Here is a 15164-nt window from a genome sequence, read left to right as displayed (position 1 = left end):
AGAATGGCTTCAAATTACAAATTGTCACTACTCTTAAAATATAGAGTCGCCATAAATAGTGTGAAATCTGTAATTCAAATCGTCTTTTTAACACAATTTTCAGCATTTAGACGAAAGAGTGGCAATTTCAAAATTGTTAACCATAATTGTTCAGTTCCTGAATGCAAAAAAGTACAGAGAAGACAAGAAGAGCAAGGAGGAAGTATAGGTGGTGGAATGGAAATGAGGGACAGGGGTGTGTAAGTTGGATTTTGTGATATATCTATCTGATATCTCATCTTCCTGAGATTGTTCTCTCTTACAAATAAATTTTCCTTTGTTTGTATTATCTTAGAAATAAACCATCATTAGAATGTTCTTTCTTATAAATAAACCTTCATTAGAATGTTCTCTCTTATAAATAAACCATTGTGGCGGTTCCCGCTGAATGTACACAATCGCCTTGCACCTGCCAGGACGCGGCCAGGGCGCGATCGCCATGCCGGGCTCGTCCGGACGGGCCCAGACGCGCCTCTCCTGGGCATGCCCAGACTCGCTGTTCCCGGGCACGCCCGAACCTCCCGGGCACGCCCGGTCTCGTCTTTCCCGGGCATGCCCGCTCTCGCCTTTCCAGAGCTCGCCCAGAGCGCCCGGGCATGCCCAGCCTCGACTTGCCAGGCCGCGTCCAGGACGCCCGGGCATGTCTAGACCCGCCTTTCCAGGGCTCGCCCAGAGTGTCCGGGCATGCCCGCTCTCGCCTTTCCAGGGCTCGCCCAGAGCGCTCGGGCACGCCCAGCCTCGACTTGCCAGGCCGTGTCCAGGACGCCCGGGCATGTCCAGACTCGCCTTTCCAGGACTCGCCCTTGACACCCGGGCATGCCCGGTCTCGATTTTCCCGGACAAACGCCCCGGCATAAATGTGTATATATATTGCTGCCCGATAAACGGGCTTGTCAGAATACCTGAGCTGTTTTGTTTCAATAAAGCAACTCGGACCAATTCCGTCTTTGGTCGCGTCAATTCTTTCGACTCACGTTGGAGCGCAGCTCCTTCACTGGTGACCTACCGACATGGACACGGCAGTGACTCTTAAACTGCCTACCTTCTGGGAGGCTCACGCGGCTGTTTGGTTCGCCCAGACGGACTCCCAGTTCGCCCTGCGAGGCATCACCGCGGACGACACCCGCTTCCACCACGTCCTGGCAGCGCTCGGTTCCGCCACCACGGCCCGCGCCCTGAGCCTCCTTGAGCACCCGCCGGCTGCCGACAAGTATGACGCGCTGAAGACGCTCCACCTCGACGCTTTCGCCCTCTCACCGGCGGCACGCGCACGGCGCCTGCTCGACCTGCCCGAGCTCGGCGACACGCGCCCGTCCGAGCGCATGGACTATATGCTCTCGTTGCTCGGTGAGCACTCTCCGGATTTTCTGTTCCGCGAGCTGTTCCTTCGCCAGCTGCCTCACCCAGTACGCCTCGCCCTGGCTGGCACGTCGATCACCGATCCCCGCGCCCTCGCCAGGGAAGCCGATAAGATCTCCTCGGCGGGCCAACACATCGGCGCGACTACCTGGAGCCTGCCGCCGTCCTCGGCGACGCCCACGATGCCCGAGCGCCCTGCGCGGTTGGAGGCCGAACCGCCGGTGCAACTGGCGGCCGCCACGCCGCACCGGCCGCTTCCGACACGACGGCCGGGGCCTCCACCTGACCAGGCGTGGTGTTATTACCACGCCAGGTTCGGACACAAGGCTCGGACGTGCCGACCCCCGTGCACTTTCGGCAAGTCCGGAAACGGCCGGGCCGGCGTTCATTCCCAGCCATGAGCACCGGCCACTCGGGCAACTTGCTTTTTATTCGGGACAAAGTGTCCGGGCGGCGTTTCCTTTGTGACACCGGCGCCCAACTGAGCGTCATACCCGCCTCCGAGCAGGACAGGCGGGACGCCATTTGCGGCCCCTCTTTGGTCGCTGCTAATGGCTCGGCCATACGCACTTTCGGCCCGCGCGACATCACCCTCTGCTTCGGCAGCCAGCGCTTTCAGTGGACCTTTGTGACCGCCTGCGTCCCCATGGCTTTGCTGGGCGCCGACTTCCTCTGCACGCACGGGCTGCTGGTCAACGTCAAATGTCGTCGCCTTGTCAACGCCGAGACCTTCAGCTCCCTGGCGTGCACGATGAGCAGCTCCGCACCGACCGAACTGGCGTGCGCCCTCCCGACGGCGAACGAGTTCGCTCGCCTGCTCGCGGAATTCCCGGCCCTCACGTGGCCGACGTTTTCGGCCGTCGCAGTGCGGCATGGGATCGAGCACCACATACCCACTACGGGCCCGCCGGTCTACGCCAGGGCCCGCCGCCTCGACCCGGCCAAGCTCGCCGTTGCAAAGGCCGAGTTCGACGCGTTGGAGCACCTCGGCATCGTGCAGTGCTCCAATAGCACGTGGGCCTCACCACTGCACATTGTGCCAAAGCCGGGGGGCGGCTGGCACCCGTGTGGCGACTACCGCCGCCTCAACGACGCTACCACCCCCGACAGGTACCCGATCCCGCACATCCAGGACTTTTCCGCCCGTTTGGCGGGACGGGTCATATTTTCCAAAATTGACCTGATATGGGGATACAACCAGGTACCTGTCCGGGCGGCCGATGTCCCGAAGATGGCCATCATCACGCCATTCGGCCTGTTCGAATTTTAGAGGATGCCGTTTGGCCTCAAGAACGCGGCCCAGGCGTTCCAGCGCTTAATGGATGGCGTGCTGCGCGACCTGCCATTTCTTTTCGTCTATCTGGACGACATCCTCGTCGCCAGCACGTGCCGCGCCGAGCACCTCCTCCACCTCCGAACACTGTTCGGTCGCCTTAGCCAGCACGGCTTAATTGTCAACCCGGCCAAATGCCACTTCGGCACGACGACCGTTGACTTTTTGGGCCACCGCATCACCAAGACCGGGGCCGTGCCGCTGCCGACCAAGGCCGAGGCCATCACCACGTTCCCACGTCCCCGTTCCATCAAGGCCCTACAAGAGTTCCTCGGCATGGTGAATTTTTATCACCGATTCGTGCCCCGCACTGCTCAGCTCATGCGGCCCCTTTACGAGGCCCTCCGGGGCAAGCTGGCCAAGCATGACATCGTTTGGTCCGCGGCCATGGACGCGGCCTTCGCGAGCGCAAAACGGGCCCTCGCCGACGCAACGCTGCTGGCTCACCCGGTGCTCAACGCGCCCATCACCCTCACTACGGACGCCTCCAACTACGCAGTGGGTGCCATCCATGAACAATGGGTGGACGGGGTTTGGCAGCCACTCACTTTTTTCAGCCGGCAGCTCCAGCCGAATGAGTTAAAATACAGCACGTTCGACCGCGAGCTGCTCGGTCTATTCCTGGCCGTTCACCATTTCCGACACCTCCTGGAGGGCCGCCCATTCACGGCTTTCGTCGACCACAAGCCATTGATCTACGCAATGGCCAAAGTTACGGAGCCGTGCTCGGCCCGCCAGCAGCGCCACCTCTCCGCCGTGTCGGAATTCACCACGGACATCCGGCACGTCGCCGGCAAAGACAACGCCATGGCCGACTGTCTTTCTTGGGCCAGCACGAACGCGGTCCACCTCGGCGTGGACTTCGCGCTCATGGCGGCCGACCAGACCATGGACACCTCGGTGCAGGCCCTCCGGGCGGCGGACACGGGCCTCCGCCTGGCCGACATCCCCTTCGCGGGCACCGTCCTGCTCTGCGACGTCTCCCAGGGCCAGCCTCGCCCCATCGTGCCCGTTTCCTGGCAGCGCCGCATCTTCGCCTCCATCCACGGCCTTTCTCACCCGGGCCGGAAAGCTTCTCAGAAGCTGGTGTCGGCGCATTTCGTCTGGCACGGCCTTCGACGGAACGTCCGCGACTGGGCCAATGCCTGCACGGCCTGCCAGCGGGCCAAGGTCCACTGCCACACCCAGGCCCCGCTAGCACCTTTCACTGTGCCTGCACGGCGTTTCGACCACGTCCACGTGGACCTGGTGGGTCCCCTGCCCCCATCGCGGGGGTTCACCCACCTGCTCACCATGGTGGACAGGACCACCAGGTGGCCGGAGGCCATGCCCCTCACCTCCACCACCACCGCCGACGTGGCGCAGGCGTTCATCGCCACCTGGGTCGCGCGCTTCGGCACACCGGCAGACATCTCGTCCGACCGCGGCCCACAGTTCACGTCCGAACTTTGGGGCGTGGTCGCCCGCTCGTTGGGAGTCACGCTGCACCGCACCACGGCCTACCACCCCCAAGCCAATGGGTTGTGCGAGCGGTTTCACCACTCCATGAAGGCCGCACTCATGGCCGGCCTTCAGGATGACGGTTGGACCGACCGGCTGCCGTGGGTCCTTTTGGGCCTCCGCACGGCCCCCAAGGAGGACCTCCGGGCGTCCGCCACCGAGCTCGTCTACGGCCAGCCGCTCCGCATCCCGGGCGAGTTCGTGCTCGACGCTACCAGTCCCTGGTCCGCCGCACACCAGCGCTCGGACCTCCAGGAGGCCGCCCGCCGATTTGCCCCCGTGCCAACGTCCCGCCATGGTGGCCCCCAGTCCTACGTCCCCCTGGCGCTTCGCACAGCGGAGTATGTCTTTGTGCGTCATGACGCGCACCGGGGGCCACTCCGGCCGCCGTACGATGGGCCCTTCCGGGTCCTGCGACGGGGCGACAAGTCCTTCGTCGTCGACGTCGGCGGCCGGTCGGACCGGATCTCTGTGGACCGCCTCAAACCGGCGCACGTGGACGTCGACCGACCACCACGGTTGGCCCTTGCTCTGCGGCGAGGCCGCCCCCCATCTACAGTTCCCCCCGCTCGACCACCCACCACCGGATCGGACCCCCCCACGACCCTCCAGGGGTCGCTTCGGCCGGGTCATCCGGACCCCCCTTAAATTGACCCTGCCGGTGCAGGTCGATTCTGGAGGGGCGTGTGTAGCGGTTCCCGCTGAATGTACACAATCGCCTTGCACCTGCCAGGACGCGGCCAGGGCGCGATCGCCATGCCGGGCTCGTCCGGACGGGCCCAGACGCGCCTCTCCTGGGCATGCCCAGACTCGCTGTTCCCGGGCACGCCCGAACCTCCCGGGCACGCCCGGTCTCGTCTTTCCCGGGCATGCCCGCTCTCGCCTTTCCAGGGCTCGCCCAGAGCGCCCGGGCACGCCCAGCCTCGACTTGCCAGGACGCGTCCAGGATGCCCGGGCATGTCTAGACTCGCCTTTCCAGGGCTCACCCAGAGCGTCCGGGCATGCCCGCTCTCGCCTTTCCAGGGCTCGCCCAGAGCCCTCGGGCACGCCCAGCCTCGACTTGCCAGGCCGCGTCCAGGACGCCCGGGTATGTCCAGACTCGCCTTTCCAGGACTCGCCCTTGACACCAGGGCATGCCCGGTCTCGGTTTTCCCGGGCAAACGCCCCGGCATAAATGTGTATATATATATTGCTGCCCGATAAACGGGCTTGTCAGAATACCTGAGCTGTTTTGTTTCAATAAAGCAACTCGGACGAATTCTGTCTTTGGTCGCGTCAATTCTTTCGACTCGCGTTGGAGCGCAGCTCCTTCACCATCATCAGATTGCTCTCTTTTATAAATAAACCTTCATTAGATTGTTCTCTCTTATAAATAAACCTTCATTACATTGTTCTCTCTTATAAATAAACCTTCATTTGATTGTTCTCTTTTATAAATAAACCTTCATTAGATTGTTCAATTTTATTAATAAACCTTCATTACATTGTTCTACTTTTATAAATAGACCTTCATTAGATTGTTCCATTTTATAAATAAACCTTCATTAGATTCGTCTCTTTCATAAATAAACTTTCATTAGATTGTTCTCTTTTATAAATAAACCTTCATTAGATTCGTCGCTTTCATAAATAAACCTTTATTGGATTGTTCTATTTTATAAATACACCTTCATTAGATTGTTCTATTTTATAAATAAACCTTCATTAGATTGTTCTATTTTATAAATAAACCTTCATTAGATTGTTCTACTTTATAAATAGACCTTCATTAGATTGTTCTCTCTTATAAATAAACCATCATCAGATTGCTCTCTTTTATAAATAAACCTTCATTAGATTGTTCTCTCTTATAAATAAACCTTCATTACATTGTTCTATCTTATAAATAAACCTTCATTAGATTGTTCTCTTTTATAAATAAACCTTCATTAGATTGTTCTCTTTTATAAATAAACCTTCATTAGATTGTTCTCTCTTAAAAATAAACCTTCATTAGATTGTTCTCTCTTATAAATAAACCTTCATTTGATTGTTCTCTCTTATAAATAAACCTTCATTAGATTGTTCTCTTTTATAAATAAACCTTCATTACATTGTTCTCTCTTATAAATAAACCTTCATTACATTGTTCTCTCTTATAAATAAACCATCATCAGATTGCTCTCTTTTATAAATAAACCTTCATTTGATTGTTCTCTCTTAAAAATAAACCTTCATTACATTGTTCTCTCTTATAAATAAACCTTCATTACATTGTTCTCTCTTATAAATAAACCTTCATTTGATTGTTCTCTTTTATACATAAACCATCATCAGATTGCTCTCTTTTATAAATAAACCTTCATTGGATTGTTCTCTCTTAAAAATAAACCTTCATTAGATTGTTCTCTCTTATAAATAAACCTTCATTAGATTGTTCTCTCTTATAAATAAACCTTCATTACATTGTTCTCTCTTATAAATAAACCTTCATTAGATTGTTCTCTCTTATAAATAAACCTTCATTAGATTGTTCTCTTTTATAAATAAACCTTCATTAGATTGTTCTCTCTTATAAATAAACCTTCATTAGATTGTTCTCTTTTAGAAATAAACCTTCATTAGATTGTTCTCTCTTAAAAATAAACCTTCATTAGATTGTTCTCTCTTATAAATAAACCTTCATTTGATTGTTCTCTCTTATAAATAAACCGTCATTAGATTGTTCTCTCTTATAAATAAACCTTCATTACATTGTTCTCTCTTATAAATAAACCATCATCAGATTGCTCTCTTTTATAAATGAACCTTCATTTGATTGTTCTCTCTTATAAATAAACCTTCATTACATTGTTCTCTCTTATAAATAAACCTTCATTACATTGTTCTCTCTTATAAATAAACCTTCATTTGATTGTTCTCTTTTATACATAAACCATCATCAGATTGCTCTCTCTTATAAATAAACCTTCATTTGATTGTTCTCTCTTATAAATAAACCTTCATTAGATTGTTCTCTTTTATAAATAAACCTTCATTACATTGTTCTCTCTTCTAAATAAACCTTCATTACATTGTTCTCTCTTATAAATAAACCATCATCAGATTGCTCTCTTTTATAAATAAACCTTCATTTGATTGTTCTCTCTTATAAATAAACCTTCATTACATTGTTCTCTCTTATAAATAAACCTTCATTACATTGTTCTCTCTTATAAATAAACCTTCATTAGATTGTTCTCTCTTAAAAATAAACCTTCATTAGATTGTTCTCTCTTATAAATAAACCTTCATTAGATTGTTCTCTCTTATAAATAAACCTTCATTAGATTGTTCTCTCTTATAAATAAACCTTCATTAGATTGTTCTCTCTTATAAATAAACCATCATCAGATTGCTCTCTTTTATAAATAAACCTTCATTAGATTGTTCTCTCTTATAAATAAACCATCATCAGATTGCTCTCTTTTATAAATAAACCATCATCAGATTGCTCTCTTTTATAAATAAACCTTCATTACATTGTTCTCTCTTATAAATAAACCTTCATTGGATTGTTCTCTTTTATAAATAAACCTTCATTAGATTGTTCTCTCTTAAAAATAACCCTTCATTACATTGTTCTCTCTTATAAATAAACCTTCATTTGATTGTTCTCTTTTATAAATAAACCTTCATGAGATTGTTCTACTTTAAAAATTGACCTTCATTAGATTGTTCTCTTTTATAAAGAAACCTTCATTCGATTGTTCTCTTTTATAAATAAACCTTCATTAGATTGTTCTATTTTATAAATAGACCTTCATTGGATTGTTCTATTTTATCAATAAACCTTCATTAGATTGTTCTATTTTATAAATAAACCTTCATTAGATTGTTCTATTTTATCAATAAACCTTCATTAGATTGTTCTATTTTATAAATAAACCTTCATTAGATTGTTCTATTTTATAAATAAACCTTCATTAGATTGTTCTATTTTAAAAATAAACCTTCATTATATTGTTCTATTTTATAAATAAACCTTCATTAGATTGTTCTATTTTATCAATAAACCTTCATTAGATTGTTCTATTTTAAAAATAAACCTTCATTAGATTGTTCTATTTTATAAATAAACCTTCATTAGATTGTTCTATTTTATCAATAAACCTTCATTAGATTGTTCTATTTTATAAATAAACCTTCATTAGATTGTTCTATTTTATAAATAAACCTTCATTAGATTGTTCTATTTTATCAATAAACCTTCATTAGATTGTTCTATTTTATAAATAAACCTTCATTAGATTGTTCTATTTTATAAATAAACCTTCATTAGATTGTTCTATTTTATAAATAAACCTTCATTAGATTGTTCTCTTTTATAAATAAACTTTCATTAGATTGTTCAATTTTATTAATAACCCTTCATTAGATTGTTCTATTTTATAAAGAAACCTTCATTAGATTGTTCGATTTTATAAATAAACCTTCATCAGATTGTTCTATTTTATAAATAAACCTTCATTTGATTGTTCTATTTTATAAAGAAACCTTCATTAGATTGTTCAATTTTATTGATAAACCTTCATTAGATTGTTCAATTTTATTAATAAACCTTCATTAGATTGTTCTATTTTATAAATAAACCTTCATTAGATTGTTCTCTTTTATAAATAAACCTTCATTAGATTGTTCTCTTTTATAAATAAACCTTCATTCGATTGTTCTCTTTTATAAATAAACCTTCATTAGATTGTTCAATTTTATAAATAAACCTTCATTAGATTGTTCTCTTTTATAAATAAACCTTCACTCGATTGTTCTCTTTTATAAATAAACCTTCATTAGATTGTTCTATTTTATAAATAGACCTTCATTGGATTGTTCTATTTTATCAATAAACCTTCATTAGATTGTTCTATTTTATAAAGAAACCTTCATTAGATTGTTCTATTTTATAAAGAAACCTTCATTAGATTGTTCTATTTTATAAATAAACCTTCATTAGATTGTTCTCTTTTATAAATAAACTTTCATTAGATTGTTCAATTTTATTAATAAACCTTCATTAGATTGTTCTATTTTATAAGGAAACCTTCATTAGATTGTTCGATTTTATAAATAAACCTTCATCAGATTGCTCTATTTTATAAATAAACCTTCATTCGATTGTTCTATTTTATAAAGAAACCTTCATTAGATTGTTCAATTTTATTAATAAACCTTCATTAGATTGTTCAATTTTATTAATAAACCTTCATTAGATTGTTCTATTTTATAAATAAACCTTCATTAGATTGTTCTCTTTTATAAATAAACCTTCATGAGATTGTTCTCTTTTATAAATAAACCTTCATTCGATTGTTCTCTTTTATAAATAAACCTTCATTAGATTGTTCAATTTTATAAATAAACCTTCATTAGATTGTTCTTTTTTATAAATAAACCTTCATTCGATTGTTCTCTTTTATAAATAAACCTTCATTAGATTGTTCTATTTTATAAATAGACCTTCATTGGATTGTTCTATTTTATCAATAAACCTTCATTAGATTGTTCTATTTTATAAATAAACCTTCATTAGATTGTTCTATTTTATAAATAAACCTTCATTAGATTGTTCTATTTTATAAAGAAACCTTCATTAGATTGTTCGATTTTATAAATAAACCTTCATTACATTGTTCTATTTTATAAATAAACCTTCATTAGATTGTTCTCTTTTATAGATAAACTTTCATTAGATTGTTCAATTTTATTAATAAACCTTCATTAGATTGTTCTATTTTATAAATAAACCTTCATTAGATTGTTCTCTTTTATAAATAAACCTTCATTAGATTGTTCTCTTTTATAAATAAACCTTCTTTCGATTGTTCTCTTTTATAAATAAACCTTCATTAGATTGTTCAATTTTATTAATAAACCTTCATTAGATTGTTCTATTTTATAAAGAAACCTTCATTAGATTGTTCGATTTTATAAATAAACCTTCATTAGATTGTTCTATTTTATAAATAAACCTTCATTAGATTGTTCTCTTTTATAAATAAACTTTCATTAGATTGTTCAATTTTATTAATAAACCTTCATTAGATTGTTCTATTTTATAAATAAACCTTCATTAGATTGTTCTCTTTTATAAATAAACCTTCATTAGATTGTTCTCTTTTATAAATAAACCTTCATTCGATTGTTCTCTTTTATAAATAAACCTTCATTAGATTGTTCAATTTTATTAATAAACCTTCATTAGATTGTTCTATTTTATAAAGAAAGCTTCATTAGATTGTTCGATTTTATAAATAAACCTTCATTAGATTGTTCTATTTTATAAATAAACCTTCATTAGATTGTTCTCTTTTATAAATAAACTTTCATTAGATTGTTCAATTTTATTAATAAACCTTCATTAGATTGTTCTATTTTATAAATAAACCTTCATTAGATTGTTCTCTTTTATAAATAAACCTTCATTAGATTGTTCTCTTTTATAAATAAACCTTCATTAGATTGTTCTCTTTTATAAATAAACCTTCATTCGATTGTTCTATTTTATAAATAAACCTTCATTCGATTGTTCTATTTTATAAATAAACCTTCATTAGATTGTTCTATTTTATAAATAAACCTTCATTCGATTGTTCTATTTTATAAATAAACCTTCATTCGATTGTTCTCTTTTATAAATAAACCTTCATTAGATTGTTCTATTTTATAAAGAAACCTTCATTAGATTGTTCGATTTTATAAATAAACCTTCATCAGATTGTTCTATTTTATAAATAAACCTTCATTCGATTGTTCTATTTTAAAAAGAAACCTTCATCAGATTGTTCTCTTTTATAAATAGACCTTCATTCGATTGTTCTCTTTTATAAATAAACCTTCATTAGATTGTTCTATTTTATAAATAGACCTTCATTGGATTGTTCTATTTTATCAATAAACCTTCATTAGATTGTTCTATTTTATAAATAAACCTTCATTAGATTGTTCTATTTTATCAATAAACCTTCATTAGATTGTTCTATTTTATAAATAAACCTTCATTATATTGTTCTATTTTATAAATAAACCTTCATTAGATTGTTCTATTTTAAAAATAAACCTTCATTAGATTGTTCTATTTTATAAATAAACCTTCATTAGATTGTTCTATTTTATAAATAAACCTTCATTAGATTGTTCTATTTTAAAAATAAACCTTCATTAGATTGTTCTATTTTATAAATAAACCTTCATTAGATTGTTCTATTTTATCAATAAACCTTCATTAGATTGTTCTATTTTATAAATAAACCTTCATTAGATTGTTCTATTTTATAAATAAACCTTCATTAGATTGTTCTATTTTATCAATAAACCTTCATTAGATTGTTCTATTTTATAAATAAACCTTCATTAGATTGTTGTATTTTATAAATAAACCTTCATTAGATTGTTCGATTATATAAATAAACCTTCATCAGATTGTTCTATTTTATAAATAAACCTTCATTCGATTGTTCTATTTTATAAATAAACCTTCATTCGATTGTTCTATTTTATAAAGAAACCTTCATTAGATTGTTCTCTTTTATAAATAAACCTTCATTAGATTGTTCTATTTTATAAATAAACCTTCATTAGATTGTTCTATTTTATAAATAAACCTTCATTAGATTGTTCTATTTTATCAATAAACCTTCATTAGATTGTTCTATTTTATAAATAAACCTTCATTAGATTGTTCTATTTTATAAATAAACCTTCATTAGATTGTTCTCTTTTATAAATAAACCTTCATTAGATTGTTCGATTATATAAATAAACCTTCATCAGATTGTTCTATTTTATAAATAAACCTTCATTCGATTGTTCTATTTTATAAAGAAACCTTCATCAGATTGTTCTCTTTTATAAATAAACCTTCATTAGATTGTTCGATTATATAAATAAACCTTCATCAGATTGTTCTCTTTTCTAAATAAACCTTCATTCGATTGTTCTCTTTTATAAATAAACCTTCATTAGATTGTTCTATTTTATAAATAGACCTTCATTAGTTTGTTCTATTTTATAAATAAACCTCCATTAGATTGTTCTATTTTATAAATAAACCTTCATTAGATTGTTCTATTTTATAAATAGACCTTCATTAGATTGTTCTATTTTATAAATAGACCTTCATTAGATTGTTCTATTTTATAAATAAACCTTCATTGGATTGTTCTGTTATAAAATAAACCTTCATTAGATTCGTCTCTTTCATCAATAAACCTTCATTAGATTCGTCTCTTTCAGAAATAAACCTTCATTAGATTCGTCTCTTTCATAAATAAACCTTCATTAGATTCGTCTCTTTCATAAATAAACCTTCATTAGATTGTTCCCTCTTATAAATAAACCTTTCTCAGATTGTTTTATGAAAAATAAACCTTCATTAGATTGTTCTGTTTTATAAATAAACCTTCATTAGATTCATCTCTTTCATAAATAAACCTTCATTAGATTGTTCCCTCTTATAAATAAACCTTTCTCAGATTGTTTTATGAAAAATAAACCTTCATTAGATTGTTCTATTTTATAAATAAACCTCCATTAGATTGTTCTATTTTATAAATAAACCTCCATTAGATTGTTCTATTTTATAAATAAACCTTCATTAGATTGTTCTATTTTATAAATAAACCTTCATTAGATTGTTCTATTTTATAAATAAACCTTCATTAGATTGTTCTATTTTATAAATAAACCTCCATTAGATTGTTCTATTTTATAAATAAACCTCCATTAGATTGTTCTATTTTATAAATAAACCTCCATTAGATTGTTCTATTTTATAAATAAACCTCCATTAGATTGTTCTATTTTATAAATAAACCTCCATTAGATTGTTCTATTTTATAAATAAACCTCCATTAGATTGTTCTATTTTATAAATAAACCTCCATTAGATTGTTCTATTTTATAAATAAACCTCCATTAGATTGTTCTATTTTATAAATAAACCTCCATTAGATTGTTCTATTTTATAAATAAACCTTCATTAGATTGTTCTCTTTTATAAATAAACCTCCATTAGATTGTTCTATTTTATAAAGAAACCTTCATTAGATTGTTCTCTTTTATAAATAAACCTTCATTAGATTGTTCTATTTTATAAATAAACCTCCATTAGATTGTTCTATTTTATAAATAAACCTCCATTAGATTGTTCTATTTTATAAATAAACCTTCATTAGATTGTTCTATTTTATAAATAAACCTTCATTAGATTGTTCTATTTTATAAATAAACCTTCATTAGATTGTTCTATTTTATAAATAAACCTCCATTAGATTGTTCTATTTTATAAATAAACCTTCATTAGATTGTTCTATTTTATAAATAAACCTTCATTAGATTGTTCTATTTTATAAATAAACCTTCATTAGATTGTTCTGTTTTACTCCTCCATCTAATCGTTGACAATACAACATGAGTACTGATTGCTGTTGACAATCTTTTCTACCTTTGCTTGTCTAAATCTTACAGCGTTTGTTTGTTTAATTATACTCTGTTGTCAGTGCATCTTATAACTGTCCACTGTTGTCCTGCTCTTCTATGAGCCTTAACTTCTGTATTAAAAATAATTCCCCCAGGATTGTCATTTTGATGATAAATATTATATCAAACGATTGTCAGTCATTCTGATGATAAATATATCAAAATGGATGGTTGTTCAAAATTGGTGTTGATGTAAATTTTGTATGTGGGGATTAGTTCTTTTGGTTGGTGGTCCATGGTAATGATTCATTGTAAAATTACTCGGGCCTCCACCCTCATTCCCCACTCACACCATATTTTCCTTGTACTGTCTCCCATGTGCACCTGAGGTGTTTTTCACGGGAACCACACACAGGTTACCGAGTACAAAGAACTTCTCAAACCACTTCTGGAACAAACCCCACAAGGTAAAGGCACAACTTGGTAGATATATCAAGGTAATGTAGTTGTCAAAAATATTGATAACAAATGAATGCCAACTGATCTGTCAGGATACACAGCCAACATGCTAATTGGGTCTGGCTCCACACACAGCTTGAAGTTTATGTAAAGACCGTTTAACAATGGCAATAAGTGTTATTTTACTGGATGTGAAATTGTTTCAAGATGTAAATCTTCTCAAGGTATCACAGAAACACACACACACATGATTGCAAAAGCATGTCACCCATTGCGTCGGGGACAGGCGAATTATGTCATTACCAAGTATTTGAATAATGGAAAGGAGGTTTTCGACACACACACACACACACACACACACACACACACACACACACACACACACACACACACACGAAACCATGATTAATTCAGAATTACACAATACCTTGATTAATTGAGAGTTACACGATACCTTGATTAATTGAGAGTTACACGATACCATGATTAATTGAGAGTTACACGATATCATGATTAATTGAGAGTTACACGATACCTTGATTAATTGAGAGTTACACGATACCATGATTAATTGAGAGTTACACGATACCATGATTAATTGAGAGTTACATGATACCATGATTAATTGAGAGTTACACAATACCATGATTAATTGAGAGTTACACTATACCATGATTAATTGAGAGTTACACGATACCATGATTAATTGAGAGTTACACGATACCATGATTAATTGAGAGTTGCACAATACCATGATTAATTGAGAGTTACACGATACCATGATTAATTGAGAGTTACACGATACCATGATAAATTGAGAGTTACACGATACCATGATTAATTGAGAGTTACACGATACCATGATTAATTGAGAGTTACACGATACCATGATTAATTGAGAGTTACACGATACCATGATAAATTGAGAGTTACACGATACCATGATTAATTGAGAGTTACACGATACCATGATTAATTGAGAGTTACACGATACCATGATTCATTGAGAGTTACATAATACCATGATTAATTGAAAGTT

General features: G+C 38.8%; 1 protein-coding gene across 4 annotated transcripts in view; it reads left to right on the top strand.

Annotated features, from left to right (window-relative positions):
* Positions 1 to 15164, top strand: part of LOC137434832 (phosphorylase b kinase regulatory subunit beta-like) — a 335447-nt gene that overhangs the window by 202354 nt on the left and 117929 nt on the right. For all 4 annotated transcript variants that reach the window (XM_078785025.1, XM_078785024.1, XM_078785027.1 and 1 more), the window contains one exon: positions 14056 to 14133. In XM_078785025.1, coding sequence (XP_078641151.1) covers positions 14056 to 14133 — 78 coding nt within the window. The remainder of the gene's footprint in view (positions 1 to 14055; positions 14134 to 15164) is intronic.

This window comes from Myxine glutinosa, chromosome 9, assembly GCF_964187855.1.
Source record: "Myxine glutinosa chromosome 9, kmMyxGlut1.1, whole genome shotgun sequence".
Lineage (NCBI taxonomy): Eukaryota > Metazoa > Chordata > Myxini > Myxiniformes > Myxinidae > Myxine > Myxine glutinosa.
The sequence above is the reverse complement of the archived record's forward strand: the minus strand, read 5'-3'. Positions and strand labels throughout refer to the sequence as shown.